The sequence below is a fragment of the Sciurus carolinensis genome, chromosome 3, assembly GCF_902686445.1.
Source record: "Sciurus carolinensis chromosome 3, mSciCar1.2, whole genome shotgun sequence".
NCBI lineage: Eukaryota > Metazoa > Chordata > Mammalia > Rodentia > Sciuridae > Sciurus > Sciurus carolinensis.
In genome coordinates this window covers 112,368,754-112,392,127 of record NC_062215.1, presented here as the reverse complement: position 1 = coordinate 112,392,127, position 23,374 = coordinate 112,368,754, and the positions used below count along the sequence as shown (strand labels likewise).

At 38.3% G+C, this 23,374-nt stretch overlaps 1 protein-coding gene across 1 annotated transcript in view; it reads left to right on the top strand.

Moving 5' to 3' along the window:
* Dpp4 (dipeptidyl peptidase 4) overlaps positions 1-23,374 on the top strand; it is an 81,175-nt gene that overhangs the window by 27,741 nt on the left and 30,060 nt on the right. The window contains exons 5-12 of the mRNA XM_047546403.1: positions 1,010-1,090; positions 5,761-5,813; positions 5,932-6,004; positions 6,734-6,854; positions 9,832-9,992; positions 11,557-11,669; positions 21,135-21,270; positions 23,284-23,328. Of these exons, the coding sequence (XP_047402359.1) occupies positions 1,010-1,090; positions 5,761-5,813; positions 5,932-6,004; positions 6,734-6,854; positions 9,832-9,992; positions 11,557-11,669; positions 21,135-21,270; positions 23,284-23,328 (783 nt within the window). The remainder of the gene's footprint in view (positions 1-1,009; positions 1,091-5,760; positions 5,814-5,931; positions 6,005-6,733; positions 6,855-9,831; positions 9,993-11,556; positions 11,670-21,134; positions 21,271-23,283; positions 23,329-23,374) is intronic.

Here is a 23,374-nt window from a genome sequence, read left to right as displayed (position 1 = left end):
CTTTGGTGAATTCCATGCACTTCCACAGTTCCTGTGCTCTCCTCTCTAGCTTTTGACATTAACCTCTTCCCAGGATCCAAACTTCAATTTCCGATAACCTGCCAGCTCCTGCCTGTGGATGACCTGCAGATCTTTTAAATTCAGCATCCCAGTCTTAACTAGTTATCTCCCCTTCGCTGTCGGAGCAAGCTGAAAGCATCTTATTTCTCTTGCCAAGTTCCCTGTCTTAATTTTCCTCCCAGTCACTTAAACTAGAAACATCACATTCCTCTCTGACTCTACTGTCATGCCCTATAATTAGCTACTCAACAAACCCTATCAATTCCCTGTCAAGTAGTTCACAGATTTCTGTTTCCACTTGATAGTCTTAATTCAAACCCTCAATTAATCTTGTGGTAGTGAGTGCTCTGACTTGTGCATATCTATTCTGGAGACCAGATCACTTAGCACTGCCCAAATCTAGCCTGACACAACCCCCTGCACATCTAAGTGACAGACACTGGGTCATGATTATCTTTGTTAAAAAAAAAAAAAAAAAAATAGATAAGATGCTATCACTTCCAAATACAAAAGCAGGTCATAGTTCCATGTCTTATATTTCGGTCCAGTTCTTCCTAGTTTGATGCCCTTACACTGTGTTTATGTATCCATACTATATTCGGGTCACCCATAACCCTTAAATATCCCCCAAACCTGTGTGATCTTTCCCACACCTTGATTTTTGCTCATGTGCCCTTCCTATGGAGGAATTTCTCTCTCTGCTCCTGATCCCCACCCTCACAGCCATCCTTCATTGGTTAGAATTAATCCTTGCCCACCGTCACCCCCACCCCCGGCTTTCTAACACTGATCGCCTCATGTCATGGTTATCTGTGTGGATTACAGTGCCATCTCTCCTGGGTGCTCCCAAGCCACAAACCATATGTCTAGAACAGTGCCCTCTATGTAGTAAGTGCTCAATGATGGCAGTTACATTGTCCAACATTTCTTTCTTCTCCTTGATTGACAGGAAGACTTTCCACATTCCATTAGTGATTATTCAGTATCTCCTGATGGGCTGTTCATTCTCTTAGAATACAACTATGTGAAGGTAAAAGAAATGCTTTCTGTGACATTTAAAGAAATGTATGAATATGTTATTTTGTAACTAATTTCAAGTGTATGCAGCATTTTAAGATGGACACCTAAGTAATAGAATAGTCACTAAAAACTCATTAGTTCAACATCAAAAAATTGTTCTCATAAAAGACAAGTCCAACTAATGTTTCAAAGGAAATTTATTTTTAGTGCTTTCAAATACTAAGAAGTGTAATTAGTTTTGTGTTATAGAACCAATAACATAAGTTAATAAAATTGTAAAAGGCATTTATTGTATAATTTTAAGGTAAGTGTACATGTCTGACTTGTACATCAGGTGCTTTGACTCCTTACATCCTTCGTCTTAGCTTTACATGTAGTATGACCTTTAGTAAACATTTGCTTGGAAAAGTTAAACCACCCATCCTCCAGAAGAGACCCTAAGATGCCCCAGACCTCCTCCCAACCTTCATATACCTCCATACACAACCATTCTAAGGAAGAGAGCCTCTGCTCTGTCACCAAGAGTACTGAGCCTCCTCCAGTCACCCACCCAATGTGGAATTCTCAGACGCTCAGGAAAAGCCAGTGCTTGATCATACATCCTCTTTATGTTTAGCATAAAAAAAATCAATTGTAACTTTGCAACTTTTTGGTTACTCATGGAGTTGACAACAGTTGTCAAAGAGAGGAATTTTTAAGACAAGTAGGAAAGATTGAAAACCTGTAGAGATACTCTGTATTGAAAATGAAATACAAAGCTGGGAATTCCTATCCCTGACTTTTTCTCTCTGGGATAAATAATATCAAATGGCCTTATCTCACACACCAACACTGCTGTACTCAGGCCAAGCAAAGCATCCAATACTCCATTTACCATCTCAGGATGGAGACTCTCAATCAAAATATTTACTCTGCTTCCACAGTGCTGAGCTCTGTTTCCTGGATATGAAGACTCTTTGATTATATTCTGCTAAACCCATCAACTATAAGCAAATCAGAATTCTAAGGCAACTTTAACATTTCTATTTTCAATTAATAGATTCATTTGTGTGATTCAGTGCTTCTTATTGCTACCCATAAGATAAATTTACTTGAAGAACTTTTTAAAAATTCTCATAGTCCAGGTTCAATACCAAGGTCAATAAATTGCAGTCTCTAGGGTAAATCTGGCATCAAAATTTTATTTAATGTTATAGATTATTCTAATGAGCAGCAAGAATTGAGAACCACTGAATAACAGTTGTCTGTATTAAAAATAACAAAAATTTAGTGCATTATAGTTATACATAATAGTGGGGTGTTCATTTGACATATTCATAAATGCACATACCATAGTTTTCTCCATTTTTATCCCCAGTACTACCCATTTCCTTCCTCCCTTCCCTTTATCCGCTTCCTCTACTCTCCTGATCTTCCTTCTGTTTATTTAATAGAGTTTTATGGGCAGCATAAATGTCTTCACTGATGAAATCCCAGGAAACATATTCAGAAGAAAGAAAAGGCTGACTCTATTACATTTCCTTGGATCACTCTCCAGTGTTTTTCAGATCCTACTTCATGCCTTCTCCTAGATTGACTTAGTGCATCCAGAATGATCAATTATCACTTCTAGGTAGTGACTACAAATAAATGAGTGAGTTAGTATTATCCTCTAGTCCTCTCATTAACTTGTGCTCTGGAGATAATAATTGTCATGTCATCTACCTCAGCTGGTAATGTTCCATGACCTTGCTTTATATGTATTCTCATACATCTGAGATTGTTGCTGTAATTATCCCCATTTTCCTAGGAAAAAATTGAAGTTTAGAAAATAATCTTCTCTGATGTTACACAGTGAAGACTTACATACAAGTTAGAAGACTCCAAAGCCTGTGCTCTTAAACATGATTTTTTCCTATCTTTGCATTTCAGTTCCTCTTGGCTACAGTGTCCTTTTACCTATTCTTGTGGCAGTCCTTTACTATGAAACTCGGCCCAAGAATCACCTGTCCTAGAAGCCTCTCTCCCCCGTTGAGGCCTGATTTATGATTCCTGCTTCTCCTCACTCAACTTCATTATATCTCTTGGCACATCACACTGATCCAGTGGTTATAGTTTACTTGCCTGCACCGCCCCCCATTGAACTAGGAGCTGCTCAAGGAGAGAAATGACTGGTAGATGATAGCTTTCTGTCTTCACAGGCTAACTAGACTGATTAGTCTGTTTAAGAAATGAAGTAAACATACTAAACATTTTGGGTTTCCTTTCATACCCTTTTATACCCATGATGGTTTTGTCATTCCAAAACAAACTCAGCTCTTAATATTTCTAGCAGATACCACATCTTTTGGCTTTAGCAAGTATTATGCTCAAGGTTGCCCAGAAACAAGTATGGGGTGTGTCAGAATAAGCCAGGATTCAGGGAAAAAACTGTGTGACCTACGGGAAGTGGCAATTTGATAAATACTCATTGACTTGAAAACATAAAAGGAAGAGAAATGATTAGTAGTTATGGTTAGGAGCCCTTATCTTGTGTCTCAGCTCTGCTATCATGTAGCTGGGTGTCCTTCAGCTGCTCATTTCATCTATCTCATTCTCAGTGACACAGTTGAACTTTATTGTAATTTCATTTATTTCTTTTATACCCACTACATAACTTACACTAGACTCAAGGTAAGTAAAGAGGAATAAGACCCAATTTTCACATTAAGAATATGGTTGGGAATACAAACATATTGGACAAGGAATTTCTTTTAAAATATATTTATTGTTTATTATACAAGTAAAGATTGTAATTTTTATGAATGCAAAGATGTCATCATATACAGACTCTTTATCCTCATATGCCTCAGTCATTTCCCCCTTTTTTGTTTGGCTCCCCAGAGTTAGTGTATGTGTCATCATATTTTATATATTTTTCCTTGTTTATATAACTCTGAGAAAGTATATGGGGATTCTTTTTAGTTATTGCTTAATTTATAAAAATGGAATTCTATTTTCATATTTTTCTTTAAGTTTCATTTCTTAATGCTACTATGTGAAATTCCTTCCAAGTCATAGCTCTAATTTATTTTCTAAAGAAATTAATAGGCTTTATATTTTTAGAGCAGCTTTAGGTTTCCTGAAATTAAGCAGAAAATTCCTAGATGTTTTTCATCCCTTCTTCCCTGGTTTTTCCCTATGATTGACATCTTCATTACTTGGGGTACATTCCTTAACACCTGAACAGTCAATATCAATACATTATTATTAACTCGAGTGACTAGTTTACATTAGGGTACAGTCTGTGGATTTGGGAAAATGTTTGATATGATCCACCACTGTAATATCATAAAGAGCAGTTTCACTGTGCCAGGAAGTCCCCTGTCTTCAACCTGTATGTCCCTCTTTAACCCCTTTATCCCAAGCAACCGCTGATTTTTTTTTTTTTTTTTAATGGTTTCGTCCTTTGGTCTTTTTCAGAAAGTCATATGGTTAATACAGTGTATAATCTTTTGTATTGGCCATTTCATGCAGCAATATGCATTTAAGATTCTCCCAGTCTTTTTTTGTGGCTTGATAGCTTGCTTCTTTTTATCACAGTATCCCATTGTATGAGTTTACTACAGACTGTTTATCCTTTAACCTATTGTTGAAGACTTTCCTGGTTCCAAGATTTGTCAATTATGAATAAACCTGCTGTAAACATTTGTGTGAAGGGTTTTGGTGTGGGCAAACGTTTTCATTCATTTGGATAAATAACAGGGAGTTCACTGATAGTTATTTGGACTTAGTGTTTTATGTTAAAGTTTTTATTTATGAATTAAATTTGTTCATAAAATGTAAGATTTCATACTTTTTTCTCACTATTATTAAGATTTTTTTTCAAGGAATTTTTTTGTGCTTTTTATAATTTATTGGCAAAAATGTTCATAACACTCTCGTAATCTTTTGATGCTTGTAGAATCTATTGTGATGTCCCATTTTTTGTTTCTGATATTGGACAGTTGTATTTTCTTTTCTTCTCACTTTCATGGTGTTAACAATTTTACTAGTCTTATAGAATCAATTTTTGACTTTATTATGTGTTCTCTATCTGGTCATTGCTAAATTTATTTCTTTTCTTTTAGCTACTTTAGGTTTAGTTTGATTTTCATTTTCATCTCTGGAGATGGTTGTTTAAAAATTGATGATATATGTATTTTAATTTTAATACATATTACCAAGTAGGTTTCAAAAAATCTTTAGCACTTGGCATTTTTACCATCAATGTACAAAAGTAAACATTTTTTTCCATGTTTTCACCAAGAGAATCATGTCTTTTAAATATTTTGCAAGTGTGATGGGTGAAAAGTGACAATTTACATTTTCCTAAATAGGCACCTTATATGCTATGCCAAATACTAGGGGTAGTGTTGTGCAACAATTGATAGCTCATTTCTTTTTATCACTTTGACCCTTTGGCTCACTGGGTTGCTGGGAAGGCTTCTTGGAGGAGATGATGCCAGAGCAAAGTTATAGGTGAAGTCCAGAGAAGTTTGTAACAGATGGCTACAATATACTTTAAAATTCTAAAATTCTAGGAATCTAAATAGAGAATTATAATATAAAATGAAATTTGAGGATTATACAATCTTATTGTACCTGTCCTCTTAAGCTCTCGTGGTAAGTGACCAAACTACTAAGAATCACACAAGCCTGAAATGTTTGTTTTCTTTCTAGCAATGGAGGCATTCCTACACAGCTTCATATGACATTTATGACTTAAGTAAAAGGTCAGTGAAATTTCCCCATAAAATCTATGAGACTTTTTTAGTGTACTTTGTTTTTCAAAAAGGAAATCCCACTGCAAGTTATCCTTTTGGCAATGTTTCCTTTTATCTTTTTTTCCAGGCAACTGATTACAGAAGAGAGAATTCCAAACAATACACAGTATATTACATGGTCACAAGAAGGTCATAAATTGGTTAGTGAATCTTTCCTGTCATCAGGAAAATATCAACTCCAACATTTCATATGTAGAAGTTACTAACCCTGATACAGGCAGACACTTTAGGAAGCCAATAATTCACTATAAAATATAGTGCTATTACCCAAGACAGTATTTTATTAATCTGACATAATAAATACAATTCCTGAAAGTTTCCAAACTTCTATTAGAGAATTGTTTATTTACTGGGAAAATGCTCTTTAAACTGAAGTTCTAATTGTCTGTTTTACTTAGATATTGAGTCATACCTGCATTCTGCTAGTTTGGTGAGCTTCTGAGTCACTGTAGATATCTCCATATTCTACAGTGCTAGGAGAGTGTCAGAATCCCAAAGGAATTTAAATAATGCAGATGAAATCCCTCTCCAATAAAGCAGCTGCACTCCCTCAGCTCCCACCCAAGAGAGAAACCCACAAGCTCATATCATCTTGTAAAAGAGGTCCAGTCTGCTAGTTTTCTGCATATACTTAAGCATCCAAATCACATAGTTGTAAACTTCTCATTTTTAATACATTAAGAATGTGTTTAGTGTTATTGGGAGATTATAGTCATTTAAGAATGGGAAAGAGGGAGTAAATGACTCTTGTTGCTCAAATTGACTCTAATGATGGTATCATTAGACTTTCACAGATCAGTGTTTTTAAGATTCCAGGATAAAATATAGCATGGTATTATTGATAGCCAATACATTTTTCCATTTTTCAGGCATACATTTGGAACAATGATATTTATGTTAAAATTGAACCAAATTTACCAAGTCAAAGGATCACATGGACTGGAAAAGAAGACATAATATATAATGGAATAACTGACTGGGTTTATGAAGGTAGGGACTAAAGCTCTCTCAAATCAGAAAATGTACAAGCTTTTAAAATACTTAAACATTTCTTTTGAAGTGGGAATATTTGATGAGATTCAAAATCAACTGCATTTTTTAAAATGTCACTAATCCAATTTAGAACTCACAACACCAGGTAGCTCATGGACCAACAATGTCTTCACAGTAACCAGGACTGCCCCTGTCCCAATGGTCACACAATGCTCTGCTTGTCTTTGGTTAACTGCGACAAAGGGCCTTTCTGTGTAGGTAACTTTTCTGGCTTTAATGGGACACAAAAGCTCCAGATTAATATCAAATGTTTCTCTACTGAGACCAACCTAACCCAGAAGTTTCTAAAGAAAAGTAATACCCCCATAACATTTAAAAAGATGCTAAAATATTGTCTGGAGGTTGGCAAGAAGCAGGGAAGAAAGAGCCTGTTTTATAGAAAGTCTGTGTTCATTTGAACTTGGACAAAGTGTGATTTTTCAATTTTAAGGAAGAAAAAAGTAATTAGAAAGGCTTAGGAAAAAATGAGTAAAAGAATAAAATTTTAAAATGTTAAAAGCAACGTTCTGTTTTTAGGAAAGAGAGTTTTAGAACTATTAGGAAAGCATTTGAGAAACTTAGAAAATATTAGAAAAACATTTCCAGATCTACCGTTGCCAAGATGAAAGGCATTTTGAGACCATTCCAAACTGTTCACGAGGTTGCCTCATACTTATTAGGAAGACTCATCCTTATTTCATCCTATTATTTATTCTCTTCATGGCTAAAAATATAGTTTGAGTTCACAATTTAATTTTGATGCTTACCCTGTCCAAGTTAAGTTTGATTAAAGGATGACATTATAAGAACAGCCACAAATACTGTTGACAGAGAGATAAATTTCCATTTCCCAAAGGAAGTGTTTGAATAAAACTTTTAATGAAATTTACTAATATTAGCTATTAGATGTTCTTAAATAGTTATATACCATGGCACAGATGATACTCAGGGCTTATCAACATTGAATGGGCAAAGTCTCTTTCCCAAGCTGTGACTCTCCCTCAGGAAAACCTGGGTTCTTTAAGAACACAGCAAATATAGCTAATATGTAACATTCTTTCTAAGGTAGGTAATTTTATGTATTTATAACTGAGTCATTACATATAAAAAAAATTCACAGTTCCAATGTGGGCCTTTTTCTAAAAATGGCTCTTCAGTCTACAGAGGTAACTTATTACCTTATCAGTATGGAAAATCAATGTGGAAAAATATATTCTGCCTTCCAAATAAATACTAGTTGAAACATCATCTGTACCTGTATTAAAAAGTAATTTTACAAACTAAAGCCTTGCTCTAATTGTACTTATTTTATGTATTTGAAGTTGTATTGTAGACTAGAATCAGTAGGTAAAAGATGAGAAATGAGATGTCAACCCTGTACATGAAGAAGTTCTTAGCAGAAACTTGGACTCAGTCATAAGACCTGGATTCTAGTTCTTGTCTTAGGCAATTTACTGAATTTCTTGAAGCCTCAGTTTTCTTCTTTGTTTAATGGACTCTGAATAGACTCTCCTAGGGAATCTCTGTGAAGAACAAGTTAGATGTGTTTTATAAATTATAAATGACTTCAGGAATGTAACTCAATGACATAGATATGAAGCAGTTAGAGAGGGAATAGGCTGCCTTACCAAACAGTAGGTTTTATTACCAGAAATACTGAAATGAAGGCAGAAAGGAGAAACGCAGCTTGTCTCAGATCTTACGTTGGTTAGTTCTTGATGCTACTAATTATTAGCTTTGTGACCCTAAGCAATTTTCCTACTCTCAGTTAGCCTACCTCATTGTGTTCATCTGTACAGTGGTGAGTATTAACTGGCATAATTAGTGCCAATTGTTACCAATGCCTCACATATAGATAACAGTCACCAAATTTCAGCAGATCATCATGATAATTGTTACACTTTATTGTTCAACTTATACTGCTACAACTGCTATTGTTATTATTGAAAATGCATTTCTAAGCAACTTGTAAAGATGTCTTGCCATAGTCATCAGACAGATGATTGGGATACATAATTTCCTAATCCTACATTGTAGTTTCTATGCTTTTGCTCTTATGTCTGTATTCATATCATCACATAAGACTCATGAATTAAGTAGGAGTCCCCACTCAGTTACCTGAACCCTCCATTTCCAGTTGGTGAAAGAGGGTTAGACATTTTTAAAAGTCAGAGAGTGAATGGCCCATGAGTCAACCTCATAATAACTACAGGGAGGAGCTGCCTCTGTCAGATACTAAGAACAAACCTAACAATGTACTGCAAAGCAAGATCTTTCTTTCATTTTCTTCCCGTATGACCTTCTTCCCTCACCCACCAGCATGTATACCAAAGGAAGGTGTGAAACCAAGGGAGCCTTCAGTTTCTAAGCTGAGCAAAGGAGATGCTTCTCAGTAGGGGTCTCATCGAGCTCTTGCCATTCTAAATCCATCCTTCCCACACCTTGTTTGTGCCAAGAGTAGTAAGCTCTGGGCACCATATTGGTTTGATAGCCTGGAGCTACACACCACCCACCAGTACCCTGCGGGCTCAGTACAAACTCAGCCCAGTTGGGGAGAGTATGCTGGCATGTTGACTGTTTGAAAATTAGAAAGGAAAATCAGCCTCCTGTGTGAAATTTACTTTTAGTATGTTTTGAGGCATAAATTTAGAGGATTACAAGATAAAGAAAAAATGTAGAGCTTATATTAAATATTGCATGCTAAAATATTCTAAAATGGTCCAATGGGTTACTTATTTTTACAATCCAGATATATCCTCAAAGATTTTATTTTCATTCATTTGTATTACTCCGATTTTGGAAGCCCAGCAAAAGCAAAGTGGTTCATTAGTTGAACTCTACTGTAATTACTAAAGCTAATGAGAACAATATTTTGAATGCCAAAGCCAATTTATCAGCTACTTCTTGTAACAGAACAATTTATGTCTTTTTTCAGAGGAAATCTTCAGTTCCTACTCCGCTCTGTGGTGGTCTCCAAACAGTACTTTTTTAGCATATGCCCAATTTAACGACACAGAAGTCCCACTTATTAAATACTCCTTCTACTTTGATGAGTCGTTGCAGTACCCGAAGACTGTGCAGATTCCATATCCAAAGGTCTGTGCTCCTGTTCGTTCAGTGGTTCTGTGATTTGATGGGAAGAGAATGGTTGCATTTAATCCCTTCCTGCTAATGAAAATATTGTCAGTCTCTCTTCAACAGCTTGCTGTGATTACTCTTGCTGTAGTCAACAGCATCTGGCAATTTTAAAGTATTTTTATTATCCCAGGAAAGAGTGTGATTTAAGGTTTTGTAATTTCTCCAAAAACTTTGAGAAATGACAAGCAGAAAAAGATGGTGAAAATGCTTTTGAGAGAGGTAGGGGGATGAAAATGTTTGAATGAAGGAAAAGAGAGGCTGTAATTGAATCAGAAGCTCATCTCATTTGTAGAAGTTGGAATGTGCCCGAGATGAAGTTGAAAAGCTTGGTTATATATCAGATTGTATTACTAATTAACGGGCTACAGTACATGACTAGTTTTAGTGATTCTATTATAGATTTGGCACTAATGTAAGTTTTTCACATCCTACATTTTTAATAATAGTGTCACATCTTGGTTTTCAAGACTGTTCTCCACCATCCAGGATGCGTGTTTATTAAAATTGAGAGCTTGGTTAAACAGTACAAACCAGAGACGGGGGTGGCTAGAAGGAAGCCAGGGATTCTTCATTAGTATCATCATAATAATGGTCACAGTGTCATCTACAAGAAAATCTAATAAAGTGATTTTTCAGTAAGCAATTTGGAAAAAGAGGTTTTTATTTTTACCAACTCACTTAATTTGCTTTATGAAAAGCTGCCATTTTAGGAAGGGAGAGGAAGTTAAGAGGAAAAAAGATCCGAGACTAAATATGGAGATGTGTTTTCAGTGGAATGTTATTTTTTGATGAGCAAAACTGGCAAAAAAAAAAAAAAAAAAAAAAACCCCACCATAAAATGCTCTCACTAAAAAATCATATTATTTCTAACTAATCTGTCAATAGAAGATCTATGTGTATATGTGTATATTTAAAAAGAATTTCTAAGCTTCTGTCATAATATTGACTACAACGCTCTAGCATGGTGAACCTGAATGTGAAGTGAAATGATGGCTGCCTAATTAGCATCATTGGCTCAGGTACTGATTTTACCTGATGGACTGTGTCTCTGGCAGAATGTAAGGTGTTTTCATGGTGACCACCAAAGACATTTTGTCCTAGGGAGTCAGGGTATATTTGCAAATGATTGAATTGATTTTAAGAGATCTATTCTTGCTTGCGTGAAGTTCATAAATGATGAATATATAAATGTTCATTATTTAAATGGCAGTGCTTTGGACCTTCAGGTTTTACACATATATACATACAAGTGTGTAATATGTTTCTGCCTAAACATGAAAATGTTCTCTCTCCCAACTTTCCCTTATGTTTGTTTTATTAATATTAAATTTCTTTAAGTGTCCTTTGTTATAGTTTTATGGCCATAAAGCCCTGACATTTTTGTGCAGTTTTAAGTTATGTAATGACTGTGTGTGTGTGTATGTGTGTGTGTGCATGTGTGTGTGTGTGTGTGTGTGTGTGTATGTGTGCACACACACATGCACATGTATATATACCAATTCTGTGATTGTTTTATTCCCAGGCAGGAACCGTGAATCCAACTGTAAAGTTCTTTGTTGTAAATATAAACTCTCTCAACTCAACCACCAATGCAACTTCTATGCAAATCACTGCTCCTGCTTCTGTGTCAACAGGGTAAGGCTCTTTCCCTCCATGCTTGGGCTGTGGGCAGTTCCACATTTCCTTGGAGGACATTTCAAAAATGAATGGCAGAATTAGTTGCAGCATCGCTGTGTGTCAGCAGACTGGCACTCATTCACTCTTTCATTCAGGACTCTTTGTTGAAGCCCTACTTCATGCCTTCAGGCTAGGCCCAGTTCTAGTGATAGACATGCACATTGAAGAGGGAAATAGGAGTAACGGGTGTCCTACAGCCCACACTCAAATTAGAAGAGGCAAATAACAATAAAATGCCAGATGGTGATCAATGTTTTGAGGAAAACCAAGGCATGGCAAAGGCAATGTGGTTGGTGAGGGGAGGTTTGGGAAGACCCCTCTGATAAGGTGAGCAGTGAGCAGTGATTGAAGAAAGAGAGGGATCAGTTCACATGGATACCTGGGTATGCAGTGTTGGACAGAGGAAGAAGCACAAAGGCCCTGCAGGAGGAGCATGATGGGGCCTCAGAGGAACTGCAGGGAAGCCAGAGTGACTGGAGCCTCCTGAGTGAGCAGCATGATAGGAGATAAGGACTGCCCAGAACTCATAGGCCAAGGCAAGACCTGGAGCGGTTCAGAGAAACTGGATTCAATTTAAGAACCCCATGACCCTCATGTGCCCCAAGATGTCATTGCTTCACTCGCCCTGCAGCTTTGGAATACTGCCATTAAGCATCTGCAGAGACGTTTGTTTTTCTGTAAAGAAACAATGCTGGGTGCAATTTGTGTCTATCAAGTAGTTCTTTTTCATTTCCACTTCCATTATGTATGTTGGTTTTGTTATTGTTTTTAAATATGAACTAGGATATATTGAATGCTTACTATGTGCCAGACATAGGACTTTATCACGTGTATACTTTTTTACACTTTAAAGTAACTCTCTCCTTCCAATTATTATTATTGCATGCCTATTTTCCAAATAAAAAGTGAAGCCCAGAGGTTAAGAAAAATGGCCAAGTAGCAGTGTGCATTCAAACCTGCCTTTCTGACTGAAAAGAAAGATATATTACATACACCCCTCAATGAATACAGATGGCGCCCTCAGATTCCTGAAGGTGTTAGCGGAGCAAAAGGGAAGCATGTGATTTCTCTGGGGTTGCATTAACTGTCAGACATGCTATTGTTCTGCACTCTCATTAGTGGTCTTTAGCTTGGTTAGAAATATCTGCATATACTTCTTTATTCAAGAGGGGACTCAATTGTCAATAAATTGAACACATTTTTTCCCATGACTTTGTTCAAAGGTGTAAAATTTTACTCAACAGTTCTAAAATCTACTGGTCCCATCCAGGAACCTCTTCAACATTGGTTGAAGACTAATATTTACACTCCCAAGCATGTGCAAGTAAAAGTCTGTGTCCTGCTAGCTCTTATAATTGGGGACATGATGTAAAACATTCAGATGAATTTCTGCAAGATTGAAGTGACATAAACACAGACTGGTGGCATTTTGAGGAAGGGAGACCGGTTTTCCATGACCCCAGGTTTCAAGGAAAACATCCTGAAGAATACACAGAAGGAGCAGGTAGGATTCCAGCAGGGCACAGAGAAGAGGAAGGGCACCAGAGTGGAACTAATAGCCTGTAGGAATCTTGGAAAAGCCCAGCAGTGCATGGTATGACTTCTTGATTTACAACCAAAGTCTGCTTGCAAAGAGAATGAGCCATGGAAGGCGGTGTATATATCATCAGTAGTTCATAAACTCTTATTTAAGGACTCAGAAAACTTTGCTCCAGTAAGATATATGCAGAAATGCACAAAAACCAAATGGACAATTGCCACTGGTGCTTTGTGAGACTAACCTTGCCCCCTCCCCTCTTCTCAGAGTCCCAAGAGATGAAGTAGGTAGAATCTGGAGGAGACATAGAATACAGTCAATCCACTGTGAGAAAGCTGAGGCTCAGACAGGCAAAGTCATTTGTTCAAATCTCACAGCAAATTTTTGTGGGAAATGGGAATAAGACATAGGTCTGTGCTTTCCTAGGATAAAATAGCTAAATAGTGGAGTTAAAATATGTTGAGCACTTGTTGGCTGGACTGAGCTCCATGTTCTGCCCTTGAACACCGTACATTGTCATTTTATAGCCATTTCACAGATGAAGAGACAAAATTGGTCCCACTTACAAATCACTTTCCAATGCACAGTTGTGAAGTGCTGAGCTCAGGAAACTTAAGGACTTATTTATTACCCTCAGTGAATTAATCTTTCTGCTTTGTAGTTCTTTAAGCTAGACTCATGATGGGGCTGTTTCATTCACCATCAATGTTTTATGTGCACTGTATCTTACCAAAAAAAAATTGCTTTGTCAAATGCTATAGGAAAGTGTTGTATAGGGAATTTAAAATATAACTCTGGTATCTATTAACACTGGTGAGCTTGCAGCTTTTTAAAAACTAGGCTCTAGGACCTCTCTGGGGAAAATGTTCTAGTAGGCACTGCTTTCTGGCCTCATGCAGAGGAAGATGCAGCAGGATCCAGGGAATCCATGAATCCATGCAGGTTATGCCACCTAGTGAACTGCCTGGCACTCTCAGCTGTGTTACCCTGTGATTCACTAGTTCCAGGAATGGGTGGCCTTATTATGACCAGCATCTTCCTACCTTCCTTTATCCTTGTTCTTATCATTCAGTTTCTTGTTGTCCATGTCTCTTTGTCAAAAGAGCTTCCAGCAAGTGAACTCCTGTGGGAGAATGAGGCTAGTTTGTAGTTTTGTTAGAAACTAGCAGAAGTGGTTTGAAATGGGTGGAAGCATTACTTCTCCAATAACAAGTGAGAAGGGCATCAGGTCACTCTTCCAAGAGCACTGGCAAGCCTCCTTGCTATCCTCATTGGTTTAGTACTAAGGTTGATTAGATTAGTTAAGTTGCTAATGTGCAAGGACTACTCGTATTGGGAGTTTTTAGAACTCAAATTATTTAAGAGAAAAAAGCATATGATGAAATAGTACAAAACTCCTATTTTCATTCTTCCCCACCTCCACCCTCCATTATGAATCAGCATCTGCTTATCAGAGAAAACATTCAGCTTTTGGTTTTTTGGGTTTGGCTTATTTCATTTAGCATCATAGCCTCCAGTTCTATCCACTTACCGGTCAATGCCATAATTTCATTCCTCCCTAAAGCTGAGTAATATTCTATTGTGTATATGCACCACATTTTCTTTATCCATTCATCTTCTGAAGGGCATCTAGGTTGGTTCCACAGTTTAGCTATTGTGAATTGAGCTGCTATAAACATTGATGTGGCTGTTTCACTGTACTATGCTGATTTTGAGTCCTTTAAGTATAAACTAAGGAGTGGGATAGCTGGGTCAAATGGTGGTTCCATTCCAAGTTTTCTGAGGAATCTCTGTGCTTCTTTCCATACTGGTTGCACCAATTTGCAGTCCCACCAGCAATGTATGAGTGTACCTTTTTCCCCACATCCTCACCAACACTTATTGTTGCTTGTATTCTTGATAATTGCCATTCTAATTGGAGTGAGATGAAATCTTAGAATAGTTTTGACTTGCATTTCTCTAATTGCTAGAGATGTTGAACATTTTTTCATATGTTTGTTGATTAGTTATATTTCTTCTTCCATGAAGTGTCTGTTCAGTTCCCTAGCCCATATATTTATTTTTTTGGTGTTAACTTTTTTGAATTCTTTATATATTCTGGAGATTTGTGCTGTATCTGAGGTGATGTGGCAAAGATGTTCTCCTATTCTGTAGACTCTTTCTTCGTGTTATTGGTTGTTTCTTTTGCTAAGAAGAAACTTTTTAGTTTGAATCCATCCCATTTATTGTTCTTGAGTTTATTTCATGAACTTTAGGAATCTTGTTAAGGAAGTCAGTTCCCAAGCCAACATGGTGACGATTTGGGCCTACTTTTTATTCTATGATAATATAGTTTAAGGTCTGGTACTGTGATACCTCCTGCTTCACTTTTCTTGCTAAGGATTGCTTTGGCTATTTTGGGTCTCTTATTTTTCCAAATGAATTTCATGTTTGCTTTTTCTATTTCTATGAAGAATGCCATAGGCATTTTAACACGAATTGCTCTAAATCGGTTTAATGCTTTTAATTGCATTAAATCGGTTTAATTTTGACAATATTAATTCTGCCTATCCAGGAGCATGGGAGATCTTTCTATCTTCTAAGATCTTCTTTAATTTCTTTCTTTAGGGTTCTGTAGTTTTCATTGTAGAGGTCTTTCACCTCTTTTGTTAGATTGACTCCCAAGTACTTTATTTTTTGAGGCTATTATTATAGTTTCCCTAATTTTTCTTTCAGTAGATTAATTACTGATGTATAGGAATGCATTTGATTTATGGTGTTGATTTTATATCCTGCTACTTTGCTGAATTCATTTATTAGTTCTAGAAGTTTTCTGGTGAAATTTTTTGGATCTTCTAAATATAGACTCATGTCATCAGCAAATAGTGATTGTTTGAGTTCTTTTCCTATTAGTATCTCTTTAATTTTTCTGTCTAATTGCTCTGGCTAGAGTTTCAAGGATGATGTTGAATAGAAGTGGTGAAGGGGGGCATCCTTGTCTTGTTCCAGATTTTAGAGGGAGCGCTTCCAATTTTTCTCAGAGGAGAGTGAAGGGAAGGGAGGGGAGGGGGGGATGGAAAGAATGGTGGAATTAGACAGTCATTATTACCCTATATACATGCATGATTACACTACAGGTGTGACTGTACCATGTTCAGACAGAGGAAGGAGAAGTTGTGCTCCATTTGTGTACAATGCATCAAAATGCATTCACTGTCATGTCTAACTAATTAGAACAAATAAAAAACTATAGGGAAAACAAAAACAGAATTCTATTTTATTTAGAGCAGTACTTACATTGCCAACTGAATTAAGTCAAGTGTAACAGGGTAGGAATCAATTTTACAGTAGGATTTCCAGTGCCTAGCAGGGTACTTGGGACAAAGCTAGTGCCCATTCCATATGTACAGAATAATTATTTGATGGGTGGATGGATGGATGAATGCATGAATGGGTGGATAAGGTAGGTTTTCCTGGTGACTTTGTTTATAGAGAATAGAAATTCTCATAGCCAGCTCGGAAGACAGCCTTCAAAATGACCTTGCCTAGTAATCCCTCTTTTGTACCTCCTCCCAAACATCTGCAAATTCTGTGACTTGAGGAGGGTGTATTCTACTGAGGCAACCCCACCCAACATCTGCTAAATGACTTTGGAGGCCCATCTAACCCAGATGATGACATACCCCACCCCTGTTCTCTCTGAGCCTAGGAGATATAGTAGATAAAGACTTGCTCTCTTGCCTCTGAACAGTGGATGACCTTTGGCCTATAAAGCAGGGTCATCAGATCCTGAGATTGTCACATGAGGAATAAGTAAGCTGGACTGATTTTCCCTGTAAAACTAGGAACACCTGCAAGAAAGGAGGCAAATGAGGGCTTGTGTGTTACCAAGGCTGCATCCCTAAGATCAGCTCCAAATCGCCCCACCCATTCCTCTTCTCAGTGATTTGTCAGCAGACCCAAGAGGGTTGGCATCCTTATCAGAGCAGAGGGTGGCATGGAGCCCGAGGCCAGCACTGGCAGTACGCCTGCTTCCTTTGGTGACTCACTGAATTAATCACTCCACGATTTACAGTTGCTCTTAGTAGCAATTTTCCCTCCAATATTCTTTCCAGTTAGTAACGCATTCCTTATTTTAAGTAGCCTTCATGTTTCCTAAAAGAAACATTTACACAAATTAGGGGCATGAATATCACCCAAAAGACTTTATTAAATGCCAACACTTTGCCAGGCATTGTGCTAGGACAGTCACTCTACAAGGAGTGTTCCTGTAGTGTGATGTTCAAAATCAAGTCTCTCTCAGTGAATACAAATATGATTTGCTTTATAAAATTTAGTCTATGCCCAACTCTCTAGGAAAAATTAAATAAATTTCATTGAGTGAGGAATTTTATGCTGAAAAGAAGCAGCTAGGTGAAGCTAACTAGTAGTTTCTGCAGTGGGAGTCAGCATGAACAGGAAAACTGAAGCCAGACGCTTGATTTGAAAACTGGCTCTAACACTCTCCAGTTGGGTGATCTTGGTCAAGTAATTTAACCTCTCTGCACTTCTGTTTCCTCATTTGCAAAACACGAACTACAAGGATACGTACCTCACACGTGGTCATGGGTTTTTATCAAGCCCTTAAAACATTTCCTGGCACAGAGTAGATAGCATGTGGGTGTAAGCTCTTATTGTTATGTCCAGAAATTACTCTATTGCTTTAGTATTTATCAGCCATATTCCCCTTAGACTGATCCAGCTCCAAAAGTGAGAAGAGCTGTGGAATCACTGTGTCTAACTTGGGTAAATAGTCCAGGCTCACAGGAAAGCCTGGCTGCAGGTGCTGCCCCTCCCCCGCCCTCCCCCAACCACTACAGAGAGAAAATATACTCAATATTTGCCTCTTACTCTTTGCAGAATAAAACCAGCATGTTGCTTGCAAAGCATAGTTGATAGTCCTGCTTTTTGAATGTTTCTGGTTTGAGGTGGGGACTTAAACCTTTCAGTAAAAAGTTCAGTTGAGCCATTGGTTTATATCTTTTTCATGACCCTGATATCTCAACCTGGCATGATCTTGGCTCAGGGCTACAACTAAAGAGAAGCATGTTTATGAGTTAAAAATGACTGTTTGTTCCACTGGTGAACTGCCTTTGCTGAGCAATCACAGGGTGCAGAGTACACTGTGGGTCGTGGAGAGTGACAAAGGTAGTAGAGGATCCAAGGTCATTAACCTTTATCTAGAAATGGGCAGGGAAAATGGTTGATGCACGTGAGTTTCCTGGCTGACTTCCTAAATTCCATTACTCAGTATTTTCAAATGGGGAAAAGTTGTTTTATGGTGCTTATTTCTGAACCAAGTCATAATTTATGGCTTTCAGTAGATAAAGTCACTTAGTGCCAGCGACCATGGCCTCACTGACCATGGAAAAGGGTTCCCTTGCCCCCTTGCCTTCCTTTTCTTTCACCAGAACCCTTCAAAAAGAGGAAAGTGTGTCTGGATCTCAGTTTCCTAATCTATGCCCATGGAACCCTCCAGAATATTTTACATGGGGATAGAAAGGCTTTTTTCTCCATAGTGAGAGGTACATAATTTTAATGATTGTATGAAAGGTTTTTCAACCTCAAAAAACAAGAACAACTACATAGAACTGGGGTTAGCTCACCAGAGTCCACGGGCCAAATCCCATCTGCCGCTCACTTTTGTGTTATCCACAAGTTAAAATGTTTTTATGTTTTTTAATGGTTAGGAAGAAAAATCAAAGTAAAAATCTATCTCGTGATGTGAAAATTATAGAACAGTTACATTTCATTTTTTTCACTGGAACATAGTCTCATTTGTTTAAGTATTGTCTGGGCTTCTGTACTACAAAGGCAGAGTTGAATGGACCTGACATGGGCCACAACTATTAAAATATTTACTCTTTGACCTCAGCTTTAATTTCCTGACTCCTGGTCTAGAAAGTTAATTTCAAAAAGCTTACTTTTTCTTTTTTCTCTTTTTTTTTTTTTTTCATTTTTCCATTCTCTGCTCAAGGATAAGATTTATTTGCCTTCCCATCTTCTCTTTGACTCCTCTATGTTGTGAACACAGACGAATTAGATTAGATGAGACGCCCTCACTCCCTGGCATGCAAGGAGGCACTCCTGGGCGCTACAGCCTGGCAATTTGTGATAAGCACCATGAGGCTGATAACAGTGGTGTGGCAGCAGGGATTTCCAAGAAAATATCGTTGACCAGGGACACTTAAGCTAAGAACTGAAGAGATGGGGCGTGGCAGTCATTTCAGACAAATGTAAAGAAAAAGGAGGCTGCATAGGCCCTTAGGGAGCAAGAAGAGGCTTCAGACAGAAAGGAGTCGCTCCACATGGAACCGGCACTCTGCTGAGTGAAGGTCTTTGGTTTTTTCAGTACCTGCAACCTGCAGCCCCAGAGGATGGAGGGGCAGTGTCACCAGTAAAAGGGGAAACAGTGAAGCTAGGAGGGGCCTAATGTTTATCCTGAGTGCCCCCAGTGCTCAGTATTTGTTGTATGCTTCAGTGTCTGTGAAGGGCTTGGAGACAGGAAGCCATCTGCTCTGTGAGCTCCTAGGAAGGACGGAGCTATTTAGGACACAAGTCAGGAGCGGATTTTTTTTTTCCTGGAGGGCCGCATTCCACATTCCACATTCTCTCTGTTTGGAGAGCAAGGTATCCAGAGGAGGGGACGGGCACCACTGGGAGGCAGAGCAAGGGGAGCATTTTAGAAAGTTTGGAGTGGACCAGACACTGGAGAGGAGTGATTTGTGAATAGTCATCCAGAATCACACTGGGCAAGGGGCAAAAATGGAGAATTAAATAAACTCTCCAGAGTACATAATGTTAGGGAGTCTAGCAGCAGCATAAATTATGAATTCCATGCATTTCACTACAAATCAGAAGGGGGTTCCAAAAATGTTTAAAGGTATGTGTTAGGGAGGATGCACTGCTAGCGCTATCTCTATTTCTATAAATTTAAGTTGAAATGCTGCAGAGCTCCTTAATTTCTTCACAGGGTTCACGTTTTGACTTGTGAGGAAAGGTTTTTTTGTTTTGATTTGTTTTGTTTTTTGGGTTTTTTAAATATAATTTTTAGATTTTCAAAGTTCATGGACCCCCGAAAACCAAAGAGTAACCAACAAACTAAGAAAAAGGTCTCATACACACGCATGCAATTTACAGAAGAACATTCATACTCTTTGGTTTTCGGGGGTTCAATGCATTATTTTCCTGTAATATCTACCGTATATATCATTTTGCAGTATATGAAATTTCTTTTTATATTATTTGTGGTGACTTCTGATGAAAACTATTCTTCATTTTAACAAAACAAAATATATCAAACTACAAAAAAAAAAAAAAGTTCATGGAGGTATGAGTCATTTTTTTCCCCCATTTGAAAATGAAAATGAAGTTGAGAAAAGGGTCAGCTGCGCTTACACACTGATGGGTAGAATTTTCAGGAGATGCACGTCAAATTACCAGAAAACACTCACATCTCAGCCAGTGTTCCTGACCTCACTGTATTGTTCCCTCAAGACCACAGGAAAGGGATGGGAGACCTGACCCTTAACTCCCTGGTACCACAAGGGCTAAGTTTAAGACTCAGTTAATCCTGAGCATATGGTTCTAGCCGAGTTCGTTAAACCCCTGTGGGATGTCGCTACCACTCTTCTTTTGGGATATATTTTAATTTCCATTCAAAATTAAATTGCACTTCAAGCTTAAGGAAAGGTAAAACATGATGGTATTAAATGGTATTCTTACCCATTAAAAGTTCTAATTCCCATTAGGACTGATTTATTTTTACTGAGTAAGATGTTTGTTTGTGTCAAGGTCTGGAGTAAATTCATTCTGTGCGTATGTTTCTCACCGTTCCCCCACCCCCGCCCCCACTTCCTTCCTTCCAGGGATCACTACTTGTGTGATGTCACATGGGCTACACAAGAAAGAATTTCCCTTCAGTGGCTCAGGAGGATTCAGAACTATTCTGTCATGGATATTTGTGACTATGATAAGTCCAGCCTTGGATGGAATTGCTTATTGGTAAGATTTGATCAGTCTGCTCTGCTTGTGATCAGTGGAGACTCTGAAGAATGGGAATCAGGAAATGAAGTTTAAGTTTCTGTTCTCTCTGACTCTGTGTTCAGCCTTGAGGCAGTGGGTCAGCTTGATGACTGGATCACCTGATATTCAGTAGGGCTTCTATTTCACCTTCCCTCTCTAACCACACTGTTTAGTCATGGTCACTTGGGAAGGGGAAGGGAGGTGACTAGAAAGCAGAAGGTAAAATCCGATGTCAGTATTCAAACCTGCAAAGAGGACTAGGGGCCGCAATCGCAACAAAGTGCTTTTGAACAGAGAAATAGAGGGGCTTGGAATGACCGGCTAGATAGGCATGAAAAAAAATATTGAGGTGGCAAATCCGTTACTGTAAGCAGGAAACAGCTTTGGAACTTAAATAAATAACTACCAGCCTGACAGGATGGCAACACTGAGGCAGACTTAGGGTTGATCTGACCTTGAAGTGCTGGGTTGAAAGGGGAGTTCCAGCTAGGAGACCATGAGCAGGAGAGCATGAGATCCAGCCAGGCTTGGGGATCACAAAGCCCCTTTGGAGCCAGCAGCCTCAGGAGGGGTAGAACCTGGACAAGGTTTGCTGGCATATAACAGGATTCTGCAAGCCTCCTTTTCTGGTCATGGGCCCTATGCCTATGCACCTTCTCTTCCTGCTCCCCTACTGACTGGGCACAGGAATATTCTCACCTCAGAGAGCTTGTGCACCCCATGTCTTGACTCACTTTATTCATCTATTTATGCAAGAAACATTGAGTGCCTATAATGTTCCAAATTCTGTGCTAAGCCATGCATATTTTTTAAAAAAATGATTGAGGCAGCATTCTTGTCCCCAAAATGTTTCTGTTCTGGTAGGGAATTCCATTACAAAAATAAATCATAAGGTATACTATTTATTGAGCACTTATGTCATGCCAGGCACTGTGGAGAGTGAGGCTCAGGGAGTTTAAGGAACTTGCTCAGGTCACAGGACACAGCTGAAACTCAAACAGCAAAAATCCAAGCTCTTTGCTTCCTGCTGATTAGATAACTGTAATGTTAAGAGTATTGTGCCATAAAAGTGTCTAATCAAGGTATATCTCACCTGACCCCAGTAGATACATCACTCTACTGGCAGCAGGTAGGGTGGGACAAGGAGGTAATGTAGGAGAAACATAGAGAAGTCTGGGATAAGATGACATATGTGAGTAGATAAGGGCAAAAGGCCCAACTACATAGAGGGCTGTGCAAAGGTATCCTGTGTGAATAATTTGGGGCCTACAGGGACTGGTACTATGACCAGGGGCAGTGGAGGAGGAACAGGGGTGGAAGCTGAGGCTAGAGATACATGCTCAGGCTCAGGCACCATTCTGAGTCTGGACTTACCTGGTAAGAAATAGGGACTGGTTTAAGGTAATATATCATGAAGACAACGGAATATCTATTGTCAAGTGAGGTCAGCTGTGGGCTGAGCAGGGTGGATAGTAGACCAGAAGGAGAAAAGATAAGCAATGTCCATAAGACCATGTCAGTGGACCAAGCGAAACTTGCCAAGGACTTGAACAAAGGCGGTAATGGTGGAGAAGGACAGAGAAGTCAAAGAAAGGGCTGAGGAAGTTGACCGTGAGAAGTGTTGGAATCTAGAAGGACTCCCAGGTCTTTGGCATGGGTGGATAGGAGAAGAATGGAGGAGCAGGAACAGGCTGGTGGAGATGGAGGAAAGAGAAGGAAATTATCTTCAGTTCTGTACATGTTCAATTTAAAACATCAGTGGGGCAGTAGTGTATGGGGTGGAGCTAGGACAGAGCTCTAGGCAAGAAGGTAAATGATCTAATGTAATTACAAGAAAAATATCAACATAAATGAAAATGTGTGAATGGAGGTAGTTTTTAATTATTTTATTAAGTGTAATTTTGTTTATATTACCACAGATTATGGCTAAAGAATAGATTACATCATCTGACTCCTCTTTGAAACACTGTCCTTGTATTTTTCCCTTCCTAGGCACGGCAACACACAGAAACAAGTTCTACAGGCTGGGTTGGAAGAGTAAGTGCTATGAGTTACAGGATTTTATGTGCTAAGGGCCAACTAC